Consider the following 21,076-nt stretch of genomic DNA (forward strand, 5'->3'; position numbering starts at 1 on the left):
GGTCTCCTCCCTCCCTCTGCTGTGTCTGAGTGTATGGGATGAGGCCCCAGCCTAGCCTTGTTCTGAATAAACATTGCGTTTTGCAGTTCGAGTGTCTGAGTCTCTGGTGGTCTCTGGTGGTCTTTAAGGAGTGGGCGTTTCAATAGAAGAGGCAATCCAAAAATTCATATAGAACAATAAAAGACCCTGAATAGCTAAAACAATCTTCAACAGAAAGATCAGTGCTGGAGGGATATCAATACCAAATTTCAAACTCTACTACAAAGCCATAGTAATCAAAACAGCTTGGTACTGGCACAAGAACAGACCTTAGGACCAATGGAATAGAATTGAAAACCCAGAAATGAACCTACAGACCTATAGCCACCTAATATTTGATAAGGGAGGTAAAAAAAATAGAATGGAAGAAAGATAGCCTCTTCAGTAAATGGTGCTAGCAAAATTGGTTAACTACTTGTAAAAAACTAAAGCTAGATCCTTATATATCACCCTGCACCAGAATCAACTCCAAATGGATCAAAGACCTCGGAGTCAAAGTAGACACTCTGAAAACATTACAGGATGGAATAGGAAAAACCCTAGGTCTCTTTGGCACAAGCCCAAATTTTCTTAACAGAGACCCAGAAACACAACAAATCAAAGAAAGTTTGGACAAATGGGATTGCATGAAACTGCAGAGCTTCTGCATGGCAAAGGACATAGCTAGCAAGATCAATAGAAAGTCCACGGATTGCAAGAAGATCTTCACTAGCCATACAACAGACAAGGGTCTCATATCTAAAATATACCTGGAACTCAAAAAATTAAATCCCCCAACAACAAATCTTCAAAGAAACAACTGCTCAATAAATAAGTGGGCTAAAGACTTAAAGAGAAACTTCTCTGAAGAGGAAAGAGGATGGCCAATAGACACATGAAGAAATGCTCAACCTCTGTAGCCATAAAAGAAATGCAAATCAAAACAACATTGAGATTCCACCTTACCCCAGTTAGAATGGCTAGAATCAAGAACTCTAATAACAACAGATGCTGGAGGGGATGTGGACAAAAGGGAACCTTACTGCATTGTTGGTGGGAGTGTAAACTTTGGAAAGTAGTATGGAAGTTCCTTAAAAGACTCCACATAGAGCTCCCCTATGACCTAGCAATCCCACTTTTGGGCATTTACCCAAATGTTCACAAACAAGACCACACTAAAGCTACCAGCACGACCATGTTTACTGCAGCATTATTTACCATAGCTAAGATATAGAACCAACCCAGATGCCCCTCAGTAGAGGAATGGATCAAGAAAATGTGGTATATATACACAATGGAATTCTATGCCTCCATCAGAAAGAATGACATTGCCCCATTTGTTAGGAAATGGAAAGGCTTGGAAAAAATTATATTAAGTGAAGTAAGCCAGGCCCAAAGAAACATAGGTCTCATGGTTTTCCTTATTTGCAATAACTAGTATATGTCTGAGTCAAGCAGAAAAGGTCAGATAAGTTGATGTTAGGGTAAGATATGTATTCAAATTTTTTTTCTTTCATGCGATTGTTTCAAACACATTTATAAGATTATTTTTGTTTGCTCTGTTTTCACTGTATTTGATGTCGGTATAATTTGTGGAATGGAAGGGAAAAAACAATTCGTTTAAATAGGGATACAGGGGGACCCATTGCAACAATGAGATGTACAAGTTGTTATGTTGAAAATGAACTTTATAACTTTGGTGGGGGGTGGGGAGGGGAGTTGGGTGGGGGTGGGGAGGGAAGGAAGGAAAGGGATGGGAAGGGGAAACAAAGGAGGAGGCTACAATGCTTGATAAGAAATGTACTCATTATCTTGCCCAAGTAATTGTAACTCCTCTGTACAGTATTTAAATAATAAAAAAAAAAGAACTCTGAAAAAAAAATATGTGCCTGCTAGTATAATATATATCAGTCACTTTCAGAAAATGTATGCAACTTTAGAATGTTAGCTTTTTTGGTAACTGGAAAAAATACTATCTTCAACTTTAGTAACTGTTTTAAATACTTTGCCATAAAATATGAATCTTACGTTAAGGATATTTTAATAGTTATTTCTCATTTTATTATAAAATATTGTAAGCATTCTATCATGCTTTAAAGGCCATGTTTAAAGTTTTAGCACATAGATGCTGATGTCCTGTAGAACTTTGTATACTCTGGCTTAGCTTCTTTCCTATAATAACCTGCATATGAATAATTCAATAAATAAATAATATGAGAGGTTCAGGCTCTAGACTTTGTCTTGTTATGCCCTGCTTTTTATTGAGGTCAACCTAACTGCTACATTAATGATCACTTATACATCTTTGTCACAGATGATCATTTTATTAAAAGAGATAACTTCTTGAAACATAGTCCTCCTTTTGTACTTCCTTCCTTCCTTTCCTCCTTCCCTTCCTTTCTTCTTTCCTTTCCTTCCTCTTCCTCCTCCTCTTCCTCTGTTCTGCCTTTTTATCATTGCCTGTACTGGCACTTGAACTCAGGTCTCATGTTGTTTCTTATTTTAGGTACTCTAATACTTGATTTATGCCTTTTGTTTCACTTTTTGCTGGTTAATTGGAGATAGAATCTTGCAGATTTATCTCCTTTTGGTTGGCTTTGAACCACAGTTCTCATATCTCACCTGCATAAGTAGCTAGGATTACAGGCATGAGCTACCATTGCCTAGCCTCTGTTACTTATTTTATGGTAGATTTTTCACTTTAGTGGAAAGAGAAGTGTTGTATGGTTTGCGTTTTATAATTTCTTTTTTGGCCATTGAAAAGCACAGCTATAACCTGTCAGTGACAGTGTGTACTTCAGTTTAACAGTATAGTTAGCAATTGTCTAAAATTACATAATGTAATTTTTCAGGGGTATTTTCTATTTGTACTTGTTCACAAAAGAATACATTTCAGTTGGTCTTCTTAACCCAATGATTATTTCAGTCCCTTTTTTGCTGTAACAGGAAGAATTCATGTTTCCCCAAACAGTTGTGTGGCTTTCTGTTATCTTCTGCTACATACAAAAAAATCTCAAAATGAACGATTAAACAACATAAAGCCTGGCAAAGTTTTTAAACGTGTAAGTACTATAATGCATGTTTGAGACTTGGTAAAATTAGTGGACCTTTTGTTTTCAACTTCTATATGCTCTTCTTTTTACTACATTTGTGTGTGTGTGTGTGTGTGTGTGTGTGTGTGTGTGTGTGTGTGTGTGAAAATACCATACAGAGGGGTTACAATTACATGAGCAAGGTAATGAGTACATTTGACATAATGTCTTGTACATCTCATTGCTGCAATAGGTCCTTTTTTATCAAGTCGTTGGCTTGGTTTCACAGTACTGCTTGCTAATGGTAGAAGTGTCCATACCTACTTTGAATTTATTTTTATTGATGTGGGTAAGGCAGTGGGTAGATTACAGTGTTCATCATAAATCTGAGGTTTTGTTTGGTTTTGCTTGTATAACTTCATGACACATTCCCACCTAGTAGCATGGCCTTCAAAAAGTAGTCTTAGGGACGTCAGCACTGTTCATGCTTACTATGTCTGGCATTGCTGCTCTGCCTTTAATCACAGCTTCTCTGTAGAATCCCATTTTTTGCAGCCTATTTTGTTCATTTAGTTGAAAGTAGATAATAAAATACCTTTTTTACTTTTAACCTTGAATATTTCTTAAAACACAGGTTAAAACACAGATACTGGTAGAATTATTACTCATTAATGTATACTTTTCCCAATTAACCTTTTTTACCCTATAAGTAGACCATAGGTTTTTTTCTACACTATAAATAGATAAGGGAGAAATTTGAATGCTGTCTTCCCCAAACCCAGTGGATCATGTCACAACCTTGATTATGCATATTCTTTCTTAGAGACTATTAGCATTTCTAGAAATTAGAATAGCAAGAATTTTAAAATGGATTTTTGATGTGACAACAGTGAGAATTCACTTTACATTATAACTCCTATTTATGCATATACTTTGTGTTAGTTTATTTTATATAATTGTTTCTTGCTGATAGAATCTCAAGGGACAGGGGCTGGGAAGGTGACTCAATGGTAGAGCACTTGCCTTGCATGCATGAGGCCCTGGGTTCGATTCCTCAGTACCACATAAGCAAAAAGAAAAAAGCCAGAAGGGGTGCTGTGGCTCAAGTGGTAGAGCGCTAGTCTTGAGCTGAAGAGTTGAGGGACAGCACCCAAGCCCAGAGTTCAGGCCCCACAAGCGGACCCCCTCCTCCCCCCCCCCCCCCCCCCCCCCCCCCCCCGCCAAAAAAAAAAGAATCTTAAGGGACAAAGGACACACTTGGCATAAGGCAGGAAGCACAGTTTCATATGTCTGTATCCTCAGCCCTCTGTCTCTTTAATCATGGGGGCTCTCCTCTAAAGACTTTATCTAATTCTAACCACTTTCCAAAGACCCCCTTCTCTAAACCCCAAGTCAGAGTATGTGTCTACTCTTTTACTTTCTTGCAATGGGGATTAAATTTTAGTACTTGAAACCTTAGGAGACACTCAAACTATATTCCAAGCATTGACTATCCATAAATAAATGAATTCTAATATTACCATGTGTGATGTACTCTGATATTTTTACTGTTTTATCACACTATTGTGTCATTTAAAAAAAGTATCTTTGACATAAACTTGGAAAAAATTTTGCTATTGTGCTCTGATACCACACACTGTTAGGTTTTTAAAAGAGGTAGCCGAGTAAGAACTGCACCACGCACGTGGCATTCAGGTAAGGGGTAGGTTTATTCAGTAAACCTGCTGGGACCAGGCAAGGTTGGCACTCCATGCGGCTGGCAAAAGAGAGAGGCCGCCGTCTGTCCCCGGGTTAGGCCTTATATAGGATAGGGGGACAGGGAAGGGTGTGTCCAGGTAAAGGGAAGTGGGATCAGGTGGGAGAAAGGTGTGGCCACATCAGATTAAGAAGTGACCTCAAGATGGGGACAAACAAGTCGTTTAAGGATTCAGGTGGACCTGTTGCAACAATGAGAAGTACAAAATGTCATGTCAAAACCAGCTTTACAATGTCGGTGGGGGGGGGGGGTGGTGGGAGGGTATGATTGGGTGGGAGGGAGGGGGGAGGCTGGGAAGGGAGGTGAAGGGTAAACAAAGGAGGAGGCTGCAATGCTTGGTAAGAAATGTATGCATTATCCTGCCCATGTAATTGTAACCCCTCTGTACAGTATGTTCTCAAATAAAATAAAATAAAATTTAAAAAAAAAAAAAAAAAAGAAGTGACCTCAGCAGATGCGGTTGTGACCTCTTCCAGGTATCCCAGTTGCCTAGGTAACGCAGGTACTGGGCAAGGTCTATTCGCCATCCAGGAATGGACCTTACACAGACCCTCAAAAGAAAGCTGTCTAGCACAGCAGCAAAGACAAGTGTTCTGGAATCAGGTTGGTGTTGACATCCCAGCTTGCTTAAAACAGCCTTCAGATTCTGTATAACTTATTTAAAGTCTCAGCTCTGTTTTCAAGACCTATAAAATGAGAATTTTTACTGATTTTTCCATAGTAATGATATTAAATAAAACTATATGTGGTAAAAATCAGCTTGTCCAGCTCTAGGCATATCCTGTATGCTCAATACACAGTTAACCATTGTTAGAATAATAATAGTAAGGTTTGGACTTCTACTAGCAAAACTCCAGAAATGGAAACTACAGGTAGTAGGACAGTAATGAAAATTCAAGAATAGAGAAAAGAAGGCAGAAATGTGGATACAAATTTTGATTCTAATTTCTTGACTAACCCTTGAAGGGCAGCTCCATTACATAGTGTTTGGAATTGACTTTTGTTAAGACCCCGTTTCTACCTTTTCTAGAATTCCAGATGGCCCAGATTCATTTTCTTCTTAATGATACTCTTGTCACTTTTATCCTGTAAAATACATAAGCACATTCATTTTATCAATGAGAAAATTAGGGCTCCAAGACACTGTCACTTCTTTCTGATGGTCCTAGACTTTTAAGACCATGCTATGAAGGCTAGGAGGCTAGGAGGAAGTTGGCAATTATGTGGATGTGATACTTCCTCCTGGAAGAAAGAGCTTTGCTTTGCCCATTTTTCTAAATTTCAAAATTAAGTCAGATATCTATCCCACAAGAAGTGGGAGATCAACAGCTAGAAAATCTGTATCTCCAGAAGAGTATGGAAGGGCTCTGAGTGAAGACAAGAAAGGCAAAGTGGGCGCTTGGGTCAAAAGAAACAACACCAAAGATGCTACCTTATCTAGCAGGAATCTGCTACACACCCTGTACACATCCTACACCATCCCAGGGCTACAACATTGTATGCCATGTTCAGTTAACAGTAGTCTTACCAGTCAGTCTGCATAGGTAACTCTCTGAGTTTTGGATTTTACCCTGTGCCCTCATTTTATATATGTGCCTTGATTATTACCTTTTCAAAAAGTAAAACTGTAGAAAGGCCATTGATTTAGACTAAGTTCTAGCACTAGGCTCAGCAGAACAAACCAGTACAGAATATAATCACAGTAGCTTCAGCGTTAGTTAATTGCAGGAGGATCTGTAGCCAATTAAATTGTCTCTCTCATTTCTACAAATGCTGTCAGATCATATTGTTTAGTAGAGTTCTCTGAACCTGGTCAGGTTATGTGGGTTTCCTGGTCTAGTGATCATTTGTTTAGTTTCATTTTTTCTTATTCAAATAAACTCTGCAAAATTCAGTTGGTCTAAGGATTTTTTTCTTTTTTAACAGACTTGGTAAGAATGTTCAGTAATCATGTGTAGGAATTTATGGAGCCATTGTGTCTATGTTTCCTATAGGTCATGGTTCACTCTCAGATCCCAAGTTCCATCAATTTGGGTTTTGAAGTATCTGACTGTGAGCAAGTTTTGTCTGGAATGATCTGGAAGTCATGTTAGACTTACTGTCATGGGACCTGTGGGCAAACCTCAGATGTCTGACAGGGTCAGACAGAAAAGGAAACTGAACTTAATTCAGTAGAAAGGTGTGAGGCAGGTTAGGATAAGGTGACAGAGAAACCAGAAAATAGCTGAAAACAAGCCAAAGTCAGGAACTAAGTCTAAAAGAAATTGATAAATGATTTAAACATTTCATGGATGAATAAAATGCCATATTGCAATAGTGGCCAATTAATTGGGATTTCTCCTTGGCAGAGTGACTGGTGCTTCCCCTCTCTTTGTCTGGCATTAGATAAAGAAGCTTCACCTAAATTATTAAGATGCTGTTTGCTAAATAATCTTTCTTTTAAAGCTGCAAAAGTTAAATTAATCTTTTTAAGAAAGTACATGAATCTATCACATCCGTCTTTAAGACATTAAGCACCTTACAGTTTCCTTAGATGAACCCTATTTCAGTGATACTTTGGTCAAAAAGAGATATGGGAGCAATGGGCAAGAAGACTATATGCTGAGCAAGAGCTTCTCATCCAGGCCATGGATTCCATCCCATCTTTAGCTTTATTTCCTAATTCCTACACTTACCCTCCAGCTAGAACATTATAATTGGCCTTAATCTGCTTGAGCTAGTCCCTGAAATTCTTTAGGTAAAAAATTAACTTTTTTCAAGTTAAATATCACAGTAATTTCTATGCTTCGTGTTAGGAAAATGGAGGAGAATGGAAAGGGAATAGGCCAGACTCATCATCAACAGATGAGGACTGTTTATTGAGGAACAGCAAGGGGCCCAGACATTTGGAGGTTGGGCCCAAGAGATGGGACAGGAGCTGGGTTTTTATAGGAGGTCCAAGCAAGCAGGCAGAGGTTAATGGAAAAAGAGGTGGGGGCATTTCAGTTGGGCCCACAATGGGATGTTTACAACTAGGCTTAGGTGGATTGCCCTGCCTGCACTTCAAACAAGTTCACACATACCCGGGATTTTGCCTGGGGTCTGTATGGGCCTGGGACAATTGGGAGAGGGTCAATCATTCACTTTGCACTAATTTATACATAGGATAGGACTAAAAAATAAGGAGAGACATTATTGATGGTAAGGTTAACTAAAGGTCACCAAAAGATCTTAGGTCCCTTGAAAACAAAGAGTCCTTATATTGTACTTAACATCATCATTTAAGAGTGAGGCAGAATAGATTAGGGAAAGTGAGGCATGGTAAACAGCAGCCAGAAATTCAAAACTTCAACTTAAATACAGAAAACTGACCTTCACTCAGCAACTTCCCTTAAGATTAAGGAACCAAAGTTGTGTTAGGAGAAAATGAGGCAAGATAGAATAGGATAAATAAGACAGGGTGAATGACAGCCAGGAATTTGTAAACAGTGGACTTATAAACATAGTAGTAGCATCTTCTTTATTTTAACTCTTGAATTCTTCCATAAACTGCAATATTAGCACAAGGGGAAAAAAGCTTTTCCCCTGACTTTGCTTGTCTCAAACAATTAGTATGCTCTAAAAACTGAGAAAGGCTGTCATTTTTTAAAAGAAGACATGCACCACAGAATAGCAAATACTTGGAAAAATGGCTCCTCATAGCACACAGCACTTATTGCAAAGGATGAATGTTTGTGGCAGTATGCATTCTTTATGTCAAGGATAAAACACCAGTTTTAAAATATATGACAGAAAAAAGTCTTTCCCAAACATAGTGGTCAAATTGAAAGTATAGGTCAGTCTTAGAGACCCTGAGCCCAATTAATAAAAGTGGAACACCAAGAGTAATTAAACAAAGATAAATACCTATCTTCACAGAAACTTAAATAAATTAGACCCTGCCTTTGACATATAAAACCCCCTGATACCAAAGAGATCAGTCTCTCCTAAGTACCCACACTTTGTTAATGTGCCTCTGCTTTTCTGCTTGCCTGCTTGCCTGTTTGTCTGCTTGTTTGCTTATTCAATAAAGTTTTGTCATGTTTTCTTGCCCTTGTGACTTTTCCAGAAATTCTTATTCTGAGATCAAAGTCAAGAACCCTTGTAGAGACTCTACTTCGAAAGGGAAACCTCACAAACCCTCATCTGGGTGACAGGAGCAGTTCTTTAGAATTTAGAATGGTGGGCAGGAGAAAGGAGGTTGTTAGCCTGACATGCTTCTTTCCCCAGATTTGCTGATAAGTCGCCCCTTTGAAGCAGGTGGCTGATAACCAGCTCCCTCTCTATTACCTTGGTCAGTCACAGCCATAAATGGTAACAGCAGGCCCCCTATCTACTAGTCAGGCAGCTGCCATAAATCTTAGTCCACCATAATGAAATCCTCTGCTTGCAGGTCCTGCATGAATTCTGCCCTTAGCTTCTCTAAGTTGTAACCCCCCCCCCCCCAAACAAAGGACAGGCACCATTTCTCCCTCTCCATGAGGGAGATGGCCTTGTCAGCCCCTTCTGACAATAAACTCCTTTTGCTGTGATTGTGTGCCTGTGTGATTTTCTGGGATGGTGCTCTCAGAGGTAACTAAAATGGGACAACTCTCAAAGGAAAAGCGTTTGTTAGATAGGGCTAGTTGGTGCTGTGTAACAGAACATGAGCTTGCAGGTCCCCACCAAGGGTCTTTTTGTTATGAAAGGAGCAGATAATCTGTTGGGGATTGTGGATGACCTTCAGTCAGTTAAAACCAAACTTGACCCAGAGTCTAGAACTCTTCCATTTGAAACTCCAGTCAACTTTAAGTATGCAAAGTCCAGCACTGTTATCTTTTTTTTTTTTTTTTTGAGAAATGGTTAAACTTCCCCAAAATAATTTATAGTGACCACACTGAGGAGTTCATTAGAAGATCAGGGATTGAAAACTGGATGGAAATAGATTTTTTTTTTGCATTTGAAGGTAGATACTTTTAAAAGACTAAGTAAGAGAGGGAAAGTGTTTTGCTTACATCAGTTGGATCTGTTTCTTCGGCCTCATTTAGGCCTTGCTTAAAATGTTTAACTCTGAGCTTTCTTACTTAGCATGGAAGAGGCTTTGTTGCCCTAATTCCTTCTCCCTAAACTGAGTTAATTTAGAACAAAGTGGTGAAAGAAACCTCTCTCTCACCCCTTTCCTCTCTCTCTCTCTTCTCTTCACCCTCCCCTCTCTTTCTTTCCTCTACCCTCCCAAAAGAAAGGACTTAAGCATGAAAGGCTTCTACAATAGATTGGGCTGAAGAGTTAAGTCTGCACAACAAAAGCCTCACCTTTGACTCCTAAGTGTTAAATAAGTTTCCTGAATATGCTCTTCTTCCTCTTGGTAGATAATTATATTTAGGCCTAACATCGATTAAAACGATCAACCTAGTTAACAATTGTTTAGGGCAAGAAGCAGGCAGGTTAACAAAGAAAAGTGCTAACCAATCTTTGCTCTTGGTGAATTAAACAATGATTAATGATCATGAATGATCAAGGAGTGAACAAAATAGACTCAGAGTGGCTAGTTTCGGAAAAAGATGAGTAGAATCTTAGAATAGATTGTGGTTTGTATCATGGCTGTGAAAGTATAAAGAAATACCCTCTGTAGTGATGTATCAGAGGTCTGACAATATGTGAGGAAGGTCCTTTAATGAAGTAAATGGAAGGAAACAGAAATCCTTGCATTTTGCTGTTTTTCAAGTATATGTTTTCACCTTAAATCACTTCGTATACTAAGGTATTTGGGGGTGGTATTTCCTGAACTGCTTCAATGGCTAGCCAAGCCTAGTAAGCAATTCAGGCTTAATTACTAAAATCAAGCTGATTAGGCTAATGTAAATGTAAGAGAAGTTTATGAATGAACTTGCCATACATTCAGAATTTTCTTCCCAGTAACAAGAAATATGTTGGATTAGATACCACTCATCCAATGAAATCTAGTATTAGATAAATGTGAATGTCTAAGTCATTTATTTATTTTATTGTGAAAATATTGTACAGAGGGGTTACAATTACATAGGCAAGATAATGAGTACATTTCTTATCAAGCATTGTAGCCTCCTCCTTTGTTTTCCCTTCCCATCCCTTCCTATCCTCCCCCCCTGCCCCCTCCAGTCCTCCCCACTCCCCCCCCACCAAAGTTGTAAAGTTCATTTTCAACATAACGACTTGTACTTCTCATTGTTGCAATGGGTCCACCTGTATCCCTATTTAAATGATTTGTTTTTCCCCTTTCCCTCCACAAATTATACCGACATCCAATACAGTGAAAGCAGGGGTTCTACTGTGGGGGAGGGACATACAAAGCAACATAGAAATAATCTTTTAAATGTATTAGAAACAATCGCATGAAAGAAAAAAAAACATTTGAATACATATCTTAGTTAAAATATGAATAAACCTTGTTTATTTGTTCCTTATTCATTCTGAACATGCTGTGCCTTGGAGGGGCATGATCCGCTGAAGACAGGATTCACCCAGTGACTCACTCAGGAGTATCTCCCTAATTAGCTCTAATGAAGGGGTGGGCCACTAGGACCAATTAGGAAAAAATAGCTGCTTACTGCTTTCATTGAGAAATGTGTACTGTGTTTCAACTAGTTGGAAAACACTGCATAATTAAATGCATTCATATAGCAAGTATCTGACATCTATATGTAACACATTCTATTAGGGGAAAGGACAGAATGGCAAGCAAAGTAAGATTATTTCCTTCCATCACCACACATCATAGAAGACCCAGTTGCACACCTATACATAGAATATGCATGAAAACACATAACATTAGTAATTTGTGTTAAGTGCTTTGAACAATCGCAGCATAGTTCCTTCACTACTCCCTGAGTTATTTAACCCCAAACATAGTGCTGGCCTTGCAATTCAATATTTGATCACTGAATACATTTATGCTAGTGGTAAATTTTGTTTTTGTGTGATATAGAAAAGCTAGGTGTATGTGAAAGTGTATGAAAAATTTCCTTATTAAGAAACATGCTCCTAAAAAAAACATGAAATGGTACTCAGCCATAAAATATTTATATAAAATAGTTCAAAATTGCTTGTTTCCTAGGCTGCTACTTGAAATTTGTTTAAAAAATTCTAATATATTCTAGTTTTAAGGAAAACCTAGAAATTTGAATCATACCCATCTCTTGTACAAAGAAGGTAAGATGTTTTGAGATACAAACTGTAGGATATGGAAGAGATATACTCAAACACATGCACATACATATGTATGTGTATGTATACACATATACACACATCTTTGATATTTGTGCTGGTATTACAGCTTGAACTTAGACCTCATACTCTCACTTGACTTTTTTGCTCATGGCTGATTATCTAATACTTGAGCCACACCTCTACCAAGGGTACTATGACTACTTCTTTTCTTTTCTTCTTTGCATCTTTGCTTCTTTGCTCTTTCCTTCCTTCCCTCCTTCCTTCTTTCTTTCTTTCCTTTCTTTTTGCTTTCTTTTCTTTTTTTATTTCTGCTGACACTGGGACTTGAACTCAGGGCCTTACACTAGCTTAGCTATTGTGCTCATAGCTGGAAATTTACCACTTTAGCCACACCTCCAGTCCAGTATTTTCCTGGTTAATTGGAAACAGCATCTTAAAGACTTCTGCCTGGCTGGCTTTGAGCTTCCGCTCTCAAAGTCTCAGATCTTGAATAAGTAGAATTACAGGCATGAGCAACCAGCACCTAGCTTGCTTTTAATGGATGAAATAGTCATAATTTTTAGTGACCTATATCACTAAGAAGAAATCTTAGTGTCACCTATTCTCCTAAATTCAGTCACAAATACTATAGGACTTTGATGTATTATGACAAGGCACGTTCTTCCAGATCAAAGAAACTGGGATTCATCAATTGAAGAGTCTAAGTGTGGCTTCTAGAAATAAAATATGCTCTTGACCCCAGTGAAAGGAGGATTGCAACTTCAACTGCAGTAAAGCTGCAGGGCCTCTAATCTTGCAGGCTGTGCTGACAACCTAAAGGATCCCTTCTTGGCTTTAGATATGAGCAGCTTTTCTATGATATCAGAACAAGGCTGTTTCTGTAGATATTTTTCTTGCTCCTGCCTTCCTCTCTCCCTTGGAAGGATCAGCCTGTAAACAGATGTTTGGATGCACTTGTTCTCACTACCTAATTTAACAGCCTGGTGATGGAATGCTAGATTACCTAGTAGTTGAACAGGCAGGAATCTGTGCAGTTGCTAACACTTCTTGATAAATGCATTGGGTATTGTAGAGCCTCATAAGAAAATTAATGAACAGGTTATTTGTTTAGAATGGATAGACTCCTTATCTGGCTCATTCTTTGCTCATTTGAATTTGGTTGCTTTGATTCCTTAGAGACCTGACTGGGGAGCCCACTCCAAGATCTTGTTATTATTCTCCTGATAGTCACAATATACCATAGTCTCTTCAACAAGCAGCCGTGTGCTAAATGGAAATGGCCTCTCTCTGGCTGGCATAATTAAAAACTTTACTGGATCATGAGAATACTGTAATCTTTGATGGACATATGAGACTGGAAATTCAGGCTAACTATGATGACTGAGAACCACATCCACATAAGAATCTGAGAAGAAATTTCCTAGGAGTCTGTTGACATGGATGAGGTTCTTGCACCAGGCTTAACAGAGCAGACAGATATCATGTTAAATCTAACTATCTGAGTGTTAATTACAGGAGACTCTTATCAAATTAAGCTGTAAACATTTAAGTTGTTTTTCCTTCATTCTGATGTCTATATACACTGTCAGATCATATTGTTTCAAAGAGTTCTCTCCACCTGCTCTGGTTTTGGGAGCTGCCTAATTTATAAGCTATTTTTGTTTTCCTTTGTGGAAGTAAATTCTACAAAACTTCAATGGCCTAAAGATTTTGCCTTTGAACATCTTTATGGAAATTTGAAAGCTTCCAAAGATCACGGAAGTTTTTCAAAAATACAGCCTTTCTGCAAAATGATATGCTTTCAAATTTCATTATCTTTTGTTCCATCCAATCAATATTTTATATTAAACTGATCTATCAACAGTATTATAACAAATTCATGTGTGGCCCATTAGCATTTTTTATAATTACTAGAATTACTTATTTTAAATCTGGGATTTTAGCTGGCACCCATGGCTCACACCTGTAATCCTTGCTACTTGGGTGGCTGAGATCTGGGGATCGTGGTTCAAAACCAGCCTTCATGAGGTTCTTATTTTTGATTAACTAACCAACCAACCCAAAAATAGGACAAACTGAAGTTCTGGCTCAAGTAGTTGAGTGCCATGCTTGAGTACAAAAGATAAAAGTAAGGGAGGATACTCAGCCCTGAGTTCAAGCCCCAGGAGCAGAAAAAATAAACTTAGGATTTTATCATCTCCCAGGAGATGAGAATACCTACTCAGTGATAATTCCAGTATCGGAATTTGGACTCAGTGGCTTTAGTTCTTGCTTAGGTTCTTTTTGCTCAAGGCTGGTGCTCTACCAGTTGAACCACACACCTGGTCCTACACAATGGTTGTTCTGTACATTTACTTATGACAAGAGACTGATCTCCCAGTCAATCTCTCACTGTGGGATTCCTTGTGTTATGTTGCAGACTCCAGAGATGACTTGTCCTTTTCATTTTGGGGAACAATCCTTCCTGAGAGCTATTAAAATAGTCCACTCAAAATTTCCTGTCTTGCCATCTGTATTGTTTTTCTTAAAAATTAATATCTTATTATGGTTCCTTTAATTGTATTAAAACTAACTCTTATATGCTTTATTTCACTTTGAATATTATCATGCATCAATAGCTTTAAATAGATACAGATCCACCTGCTAAAGTTAATGATAATGTTTTCTTACTGATGCTCAAGTGTGCACATTTGGGAGCAGTGGCAGCTTTCAGCTGGCTCTCCCCTCCTTTCTACCCACAACTGCTAAATGTTGATTAAAGCACCTTTGCAGGGTCTTTGGGGCTCTTTCCCATTCCTAGAATGGAATTAGATATTCTCAGAGAAGTCTGGATTCCTTAATGCAGAATTAACCCCAAAGAATCTTGTTTCTAGTGGCTTTCTGTAAACACTGCTATTGGAATAGGGTTCAACCATTGCAGAAATGGCCAGAGAAAAAAGTGGTTTGTTGTTGCTGCTGCTTTTTCATAGTGCACATGACATTTCCAAATTAACTTGAACATTACGGGATCATTTTGAAGGATTTTGTTATCTTACATTAAGCAGCTAATTAACTGATTTACTTTCATAATAAAATTATAATTTCCTGCATTGCTTATAATTTTAACCCCTAACCAATGAAAGCATGTTTCAATTACATGAAAATCTTTATTACATTGGGAAAAGGACTTTCATTCAATTGTCAATAAAAATATCGGAAAAAGTGGGATGTGTAATAGTCCTCAAGGGCTTTTGATCTGTTAATAATATGCTAGATATATTCATCTGTCCCAATGAATAATATCTTGGATAACTTAATTCCTCTCTAGTAATTAACTCTATTTAGGCTAGATGACAGAAAAAGAGATTTTAGATTTTAGAGTTTAGCAACATATCCTCTCAACCTGCAAGTCTACAGCAAGGTTAAAAATGAAAGGCCTTATGCAGAAGAATCTTCCTATAGTAAAATCCAAAGAGTGGGGTTTTTTTTGCCATGTTTCTAAGGAAGGATGGTATCTGAGCAGTTTTGCTTCCTTTCAACATTCTTGCATGTAGCATCACAAAGCTCGGGCTCTGGAACATGACTTCCAGAAGCTAGACAGAATTATCGAGGAGTCTGCCAATATTCTCTGGCATTTGGAATTTGGCAGCAAGTTGCAAAATATCTTTGCTTAGACAATTCTGGTTTTCTATAAACTCAAATGTCTGAGAAGTAATTCCAAACTTTCCTGACCACAGATTTCCTTCCATATCTTTCAATGATATTGCTTTTCATCTGTGTGGGTTATGGCAAATGACAACCTTGTAGAAACATCTCACACCACACTTTTTTGTTCTCTTTCTGTAAGCTCTTTCAAATTCCCTAAATAATTCATGATTTAAATTAATAATTTTAAGCATAAACTTCCAGCTTGGCACTGGTGGTTCAAGCATGTAATCCTTGCTACTCAAGAAGCTGAGATTTGAGGAACACAACCACAGCAGGAAAGTCCATGAAATGCTTATCTCCAATTAACTACCAAAAAACTAGAAGTGGAGCTATGGCCCAAGTGGTAGGGCACTAGTCTTGAGGAAACAAAAGCTCAGGGATAGCTCCTAGGCCCTGAGCTCAAGACCCATGGGCACCTCACACACACACACACACACACACACACACACACACACACACACGATAAACCTATTGTTGTAAGGTGCAATTATTCCAGAAACCATATTTTGGAAGATAGAATAAAGGAGTCTGCAGTCTGCAGGCAACCAGTTGTTACAAAGGCCTGCAGTCCCCAAATACACTTAACATGGCTAGGAAACAGGCTAGAGGCAAAGAAAGAGCAAAAACAATACTTACAGAGAAATTCAGCTTGCATGGAGTGCAGAATTGGGACGCCATGATGACCATAGATGAACCAGGAGATAGAAGACAGGACATGATCACAGAGTCACGGGTAGCATTGCATAAGATGGCTGGGTTGGGCTGGGCTGGGCCTAAATAGAGTCTCAGCCAGGGGGTGGGGGGGAGGGGGCGGGTGTCCACAGGAAATTCCTAGTCCCAGGTACTGGACTGACAGATCCTAACAGCCAAGTGCCGGCCCCTGCCTCCAGGGTTCCCCGCAAGCCCATCACTTGGGAGGCAGTTGATGGGTGGGGGTGTTTCCTTCCTCCAGCATGAAGACAAGATGCCAGACTGTACCATCTACCATGGGGCCAACATGGTGCGGGCCAGACCTGATTTCCTTACTTCACTATCAAATGTAAGTCATTTTTCAAGTCTTTATCTTCTTGTGCCTCACATTCTAACATAGTCTTGTGGCCATGGTGACCCTTGATTGGCATAGAGAATGTAGCTGTCACTTGGCCCTTCTTCCCTTCATTTATCACAGAGGAGACCTGCTGAATTCTTGAATTTGAAATAACCATGAACATGGCAAATGCCATTTATTATAGGCAATACAGAGCAATTTCCTTGTATGAAAAGAGATTTCTACTTTTTCCCATTGTATTGCATCATTTAGCCGCTGGGTACACAGCACATTATTGTAACGTATATTAAATAGGTAGGTTTCAATGAAGAGAACACCACGTGCTATTCAGGCAGGAAAAGAAGTTTATTTACCGAACTGTTACCTCTGCCGTGCACGGTGGAGAGGCACTGTCCCAAGGCTAGGTGTGGCCAGGTGGGGGAAAGGTGTGGCCACACTGGATCCAGATGTGACCTCAGGGCCTGGGACCCTCCTATGGTCAGATGGGAGGCACGTGACCAGAGGTGGCTCAGGATGTGACCTCACAGGAAGGGGCGGTGACTGCTTCCAGGTGTGCCAGTTACCTAAGTAACACAGATGCTGGGTGGAAACTTAGCCAAGAAATTGCACAGGGCCTGCATAGCTCGGGGCAGACTTTACAATTATAACTTATAACAAGCATTGAAAATCCAAATGTATAGTAAAGACGTTGTATTTGCGGAGTTCAAGAAAGGAGGAAGTGGAGGTCTCTTCCAGCTGCAATGCCAGTGGGAGCACCAGACCTCGTGCTCGGAGTGTCGCTGAGAACTGTTCTAAGAAAATGGCAGACAAGCCTGACATGGGGGAAATCACCAGCTTCAATAAGGCCAAGCTGAAGAAAACCGAGATGCAGGAGAAGAACACCTTGCTGACCAAAGAGACCATTGAACAAGAAAAGCAGAATGAAATTTCCTAAGAACCTATAGGGTCTGCCACCCCTTTCCCCTCACCACCACCCCCACCTCTTGATGTGAAGAAAGAGCCACCTGAAAAATGGACACAAGCCACCAGCCTGCACTGTGAACTCTGGGTGCTCCGTGCCAATGCCATCGTCCTGTGAGTCTCTGAGGGGACACCATTCCCCTTCATTGGACTGCCAAATTCTCAGTTTGCCCTGGGATGTTACAGAAAATTACTTGCATGATGAATGAAAATACACCTCGTGGCAGAAAGAAAGGAAGAAAGAAAGAAAGAAAGAAAGAAAGGAAGGAAGGAAGGAAGGAGAGAGAGAGAGAAGGAAAGAAAGAAAGAGAAAGAAAGAAAGAAAGAGAAAGAAAGAAAGAGAAAGAAGGAAAGAAAGGAAGGAAGGAGAGAGAGAGAGAGAAGGAAAGAAAGAAAGAAAGAAGAAAGAAAAAAAGAGAAAGAAAGAAAGAGAAAAAAGGAAAGAAAGAAAGAAAGAAAGAAAGAAAGAAAGAAAGAAAGAAAGAAAGAAAGAAAGAAATGGAGAAATACAAGAGGCCATGGGGAGAAACTTTTGTAAGGAATGGAGTTTGCAGGTATTTTGAGAGATGATTGTATTCTGGAAAACCCAGGAGGCTAGACATCAAAGAAATGGGAAGTAGCATTAGCATTGAAGAAAGGAGGCTGAGTCTAAGTAATTTCTCACAGCCATCCTGGTGCCTCTTGCTGGGTAGAGCGAGTTCTCCATCCAGTGCTGAAAAAGCCTAGAGGTAAGAGAGGCCATTCAGCCCGGCACCAGTGCCTCACGCCTGTAATCCTAACTACTCAGGAGGCTGAGATCTTAGGATTGCGGTTCAAAGCCAGCTCTAGCAGGAATGTCCGTGAGACTCTTATTTCCAATAAACCACTAGAAAACCGGAAGTGGTGCTGCGAAAAGCCACATTTTGAAAGATCAAATCTTGGAGGCTTTATTAGAGTGCAATCTGTCTGCAGGCAGCCAATTGTTTCAAAGGCCTGCAGCCAACAAACACACTTAGGAAAAGCCTAATCCCACATTATGAGAAAAGCCTGAGAGTTAGGAAAACAGAGGTGGAGAGTAAGAAGCTTGCTTGACATCTTCCATGTCAGTTCAAATTCTCCATTTGCCCTAAAACAGTTCTGAAAAAGTGCTATGTGTTTGTTTTGGTTTCCTTTGTCTATTTGTTTTGTGGGGATAGGCATCAAACCCAAGGCTTTGCTCATACTAGGCAACTGTTCTACCAATGAGATACCACAATCAACTTATTTCACACACTTTTAACTCAATGTAAAACCATTGTTTTCACTTTGGTTATAAATAAGTTTATGTCCCTTAGGAGGTAGAAAACCAATATTATAAAACGTGAAGTTTATATACTGAAAATGTGTCTGTCAGGATAGAAATGTGAATAAAGGCAGGCTGATGGGAAAAAAGAATTATGCAAAAAATTATTTATTGGTTAATGAATCTTGAAAACTTTGATAGTCCTGGACAATTAAGTAAATTCAAATTATTGCTGGATATCAGCTTTTGTAGGAGAAACTATCACCTTTATTCCTAGCTGCATTAATGAAATACTGCAATCCAAACAGTAAAACTGAAGATATTCTCAGTAAGAGAAGACAGACATTTCCTCTTCCCCTATAACATTCACACCAGGAACCAGTCATCTAGGTATAATAAATTTCAAAAAGGACATGTTTACTTACTGAAACATTAAAACACTTTCCCCAAAATTACACCTTTACCATTGTAATGGAATGAACATGTCAAATAAGTTATAAAGGGGATCAAATCAAATGAAATATAAACTCTGAAAGAAACCCTGGCAGCTTAATTTGATGAAATCCTCAGTAATTTCAGTGTAAGTAACCTGTGGTATGCAGTGTCACATGTTTTAACAGGCTGCTTTGACATCCCATGCATATCCCAAAGGTGTGTACCTCATTCTACTCATAGGAAGGTACTGAAGGTCCAGCCTAAGACATACAATTAGAGAGTTGAATTATTTTCCCATTTGACACTTGACTTCCTATCAACAAGAAAGAATTATATAGCTGTACTATATTTATGACTCTCTATTTGCTTAGCTCCTCTTTATTCTAAGAGATAAAAGATGCCTGAAAATGTACCCAATGCCCTGTTGACTGTCCATATTTATTTCATGTTTCCAGATGTCTGAAAGACAACTAGCTGCCCATCTACCAATTTTCCTTGTGGTGTTTCCTGATTTTGCTTAGGGTGGCAATATGACCAAATAAAATTTCCCTGGCACAGGATAGAATCCCAGCTAATGATATGATCACAAGCTACTGGAGTGTTGCTACTCGATAGTAGAGAATAGCTAACCTCCATTACACCATTTTCTCTTTCCCTTCTTCTTTACTTGGTTATGATGATGGGGTGTCCTCATCTTTTCCTCAGAAAAAATAGGCTGTTCATCCTAATGTGGTAGAACCAAGACCCGAAGACAGGTTTGGGGGGATTCAATGACACCACAGAGTCACTACACAGATCTTAGGCCACCTCGCAGGAGACTGTCACATGGTGAGAGAACACTAACCTTTTTCTTCCATTAAGCCAAACTCCATTCTGAACATCTGCACTGGGCTCATTGCTGTATCAATCAACTTAAATAGGAAGACTAAAAATCACAAGTATTAGTGGGCACTGGCGGTTCACCCCTGTAATCCTACCTACTCAGGAGGCTGAGATCTGAGGATTGAGGTTCAAAGCCAGCCCTGGCAGGAAAATCTGTGAGACTCTTATCTCCAATTAACTACCAGAAAACCAGAAGTGGCTCTGTGGCTGAAGTGGTACAGTAGTTGTCTTAAGCTGAAGAGCTCAGGATAGCACCCAAACCCAGACTTTAAGGCCCATGACCAACAACAACAACAAAAATCACAAGTATGATTTTAAAGCCTTTGCATTGTAAAAATTATAAAGTGATTTTATAACACCAATGTGTGTAATGTGACAATTTTGAAAGAAGGCATACAAAAGAATCTTAATTTATAAAAATGAAAATACATAAGAAACAGATTTTGTGTAGCTTTATTAAAAAGATGAGATTACATAAAGCCAAACTGTAATCAATATTTACTGCTATTGTTACCATTTGATTAAAATTATAAGAGAGGGAAGGATCCTTTAAATTGGACTGTAAATAATAAGGCTTTGGTTTTCAAAATATACATGGCCAGAAAAAAGGGAGCTCTCTGTCATATGGAAAAGAAATGATAGTACCTGCCAAAATCTTGAAAATGATTTTTGCCAAGAACTAGATGAGTCAAAAGAAATTTGCTGGCAAAAATAAATGCACAAGTTTTGAAATTAATCACATTCTTTGAAAAATGTTTATGATATACCCTTACCATTTATGATCCCTATGAAGC

The 21,076-nt window shown here is 39.0% G+C and overlaps 1 protein-coding gene across 1 annotated transcript; it reads left to right on the forward strand.

Moving 5' to 3' along the window:
* Positions 1-17,489: 17,489 nt before the first annotated feature.
* Positions 17,490-17,716, forward strand: LOC122121962 (thymosin beta-10-like). The gene has a single exon (XM_042696160.1). It carries the CDS (start codon positions 17,544-17,546, stop codon positions 17,676-17,678), a length of 135 nt encoding a protein of 44 aa, XP_042552094.1. The 5' UTR covers positions 17,490-17,543; the 3' UTR covers positions 17,679-17,716.
* Positions 17,717-21,076: the final 3,360 nt, after the last annotated feature.

The sequence above is a fragment of the Dipodomys spectabilis genome, unplaced genomic scaffold (assembly GCF_019054845.1).
Source record: "Dipodomys spectabilis isolate Male_0828 unplaced genomic scaffold, ASM1905484v1 ptg000199l, whole genome shotgun sequence".
Taxonomy (NCBI): Eukaryota; Metazoa; Chordata; class Mammalia; order Rodentia; family Heteromyidae; genus Dipodomys; species Dipodomys spectabilis.

Excerpts from the sequence above, each read along its gene's own strand:
- LOC122121962 (XM_042696160.1), top strand. The coding sequence starts at position 17,544 with ATGGCAGACAAGCCTGACATGGGGGAAATCACCAGCTTCAATAAGGCC.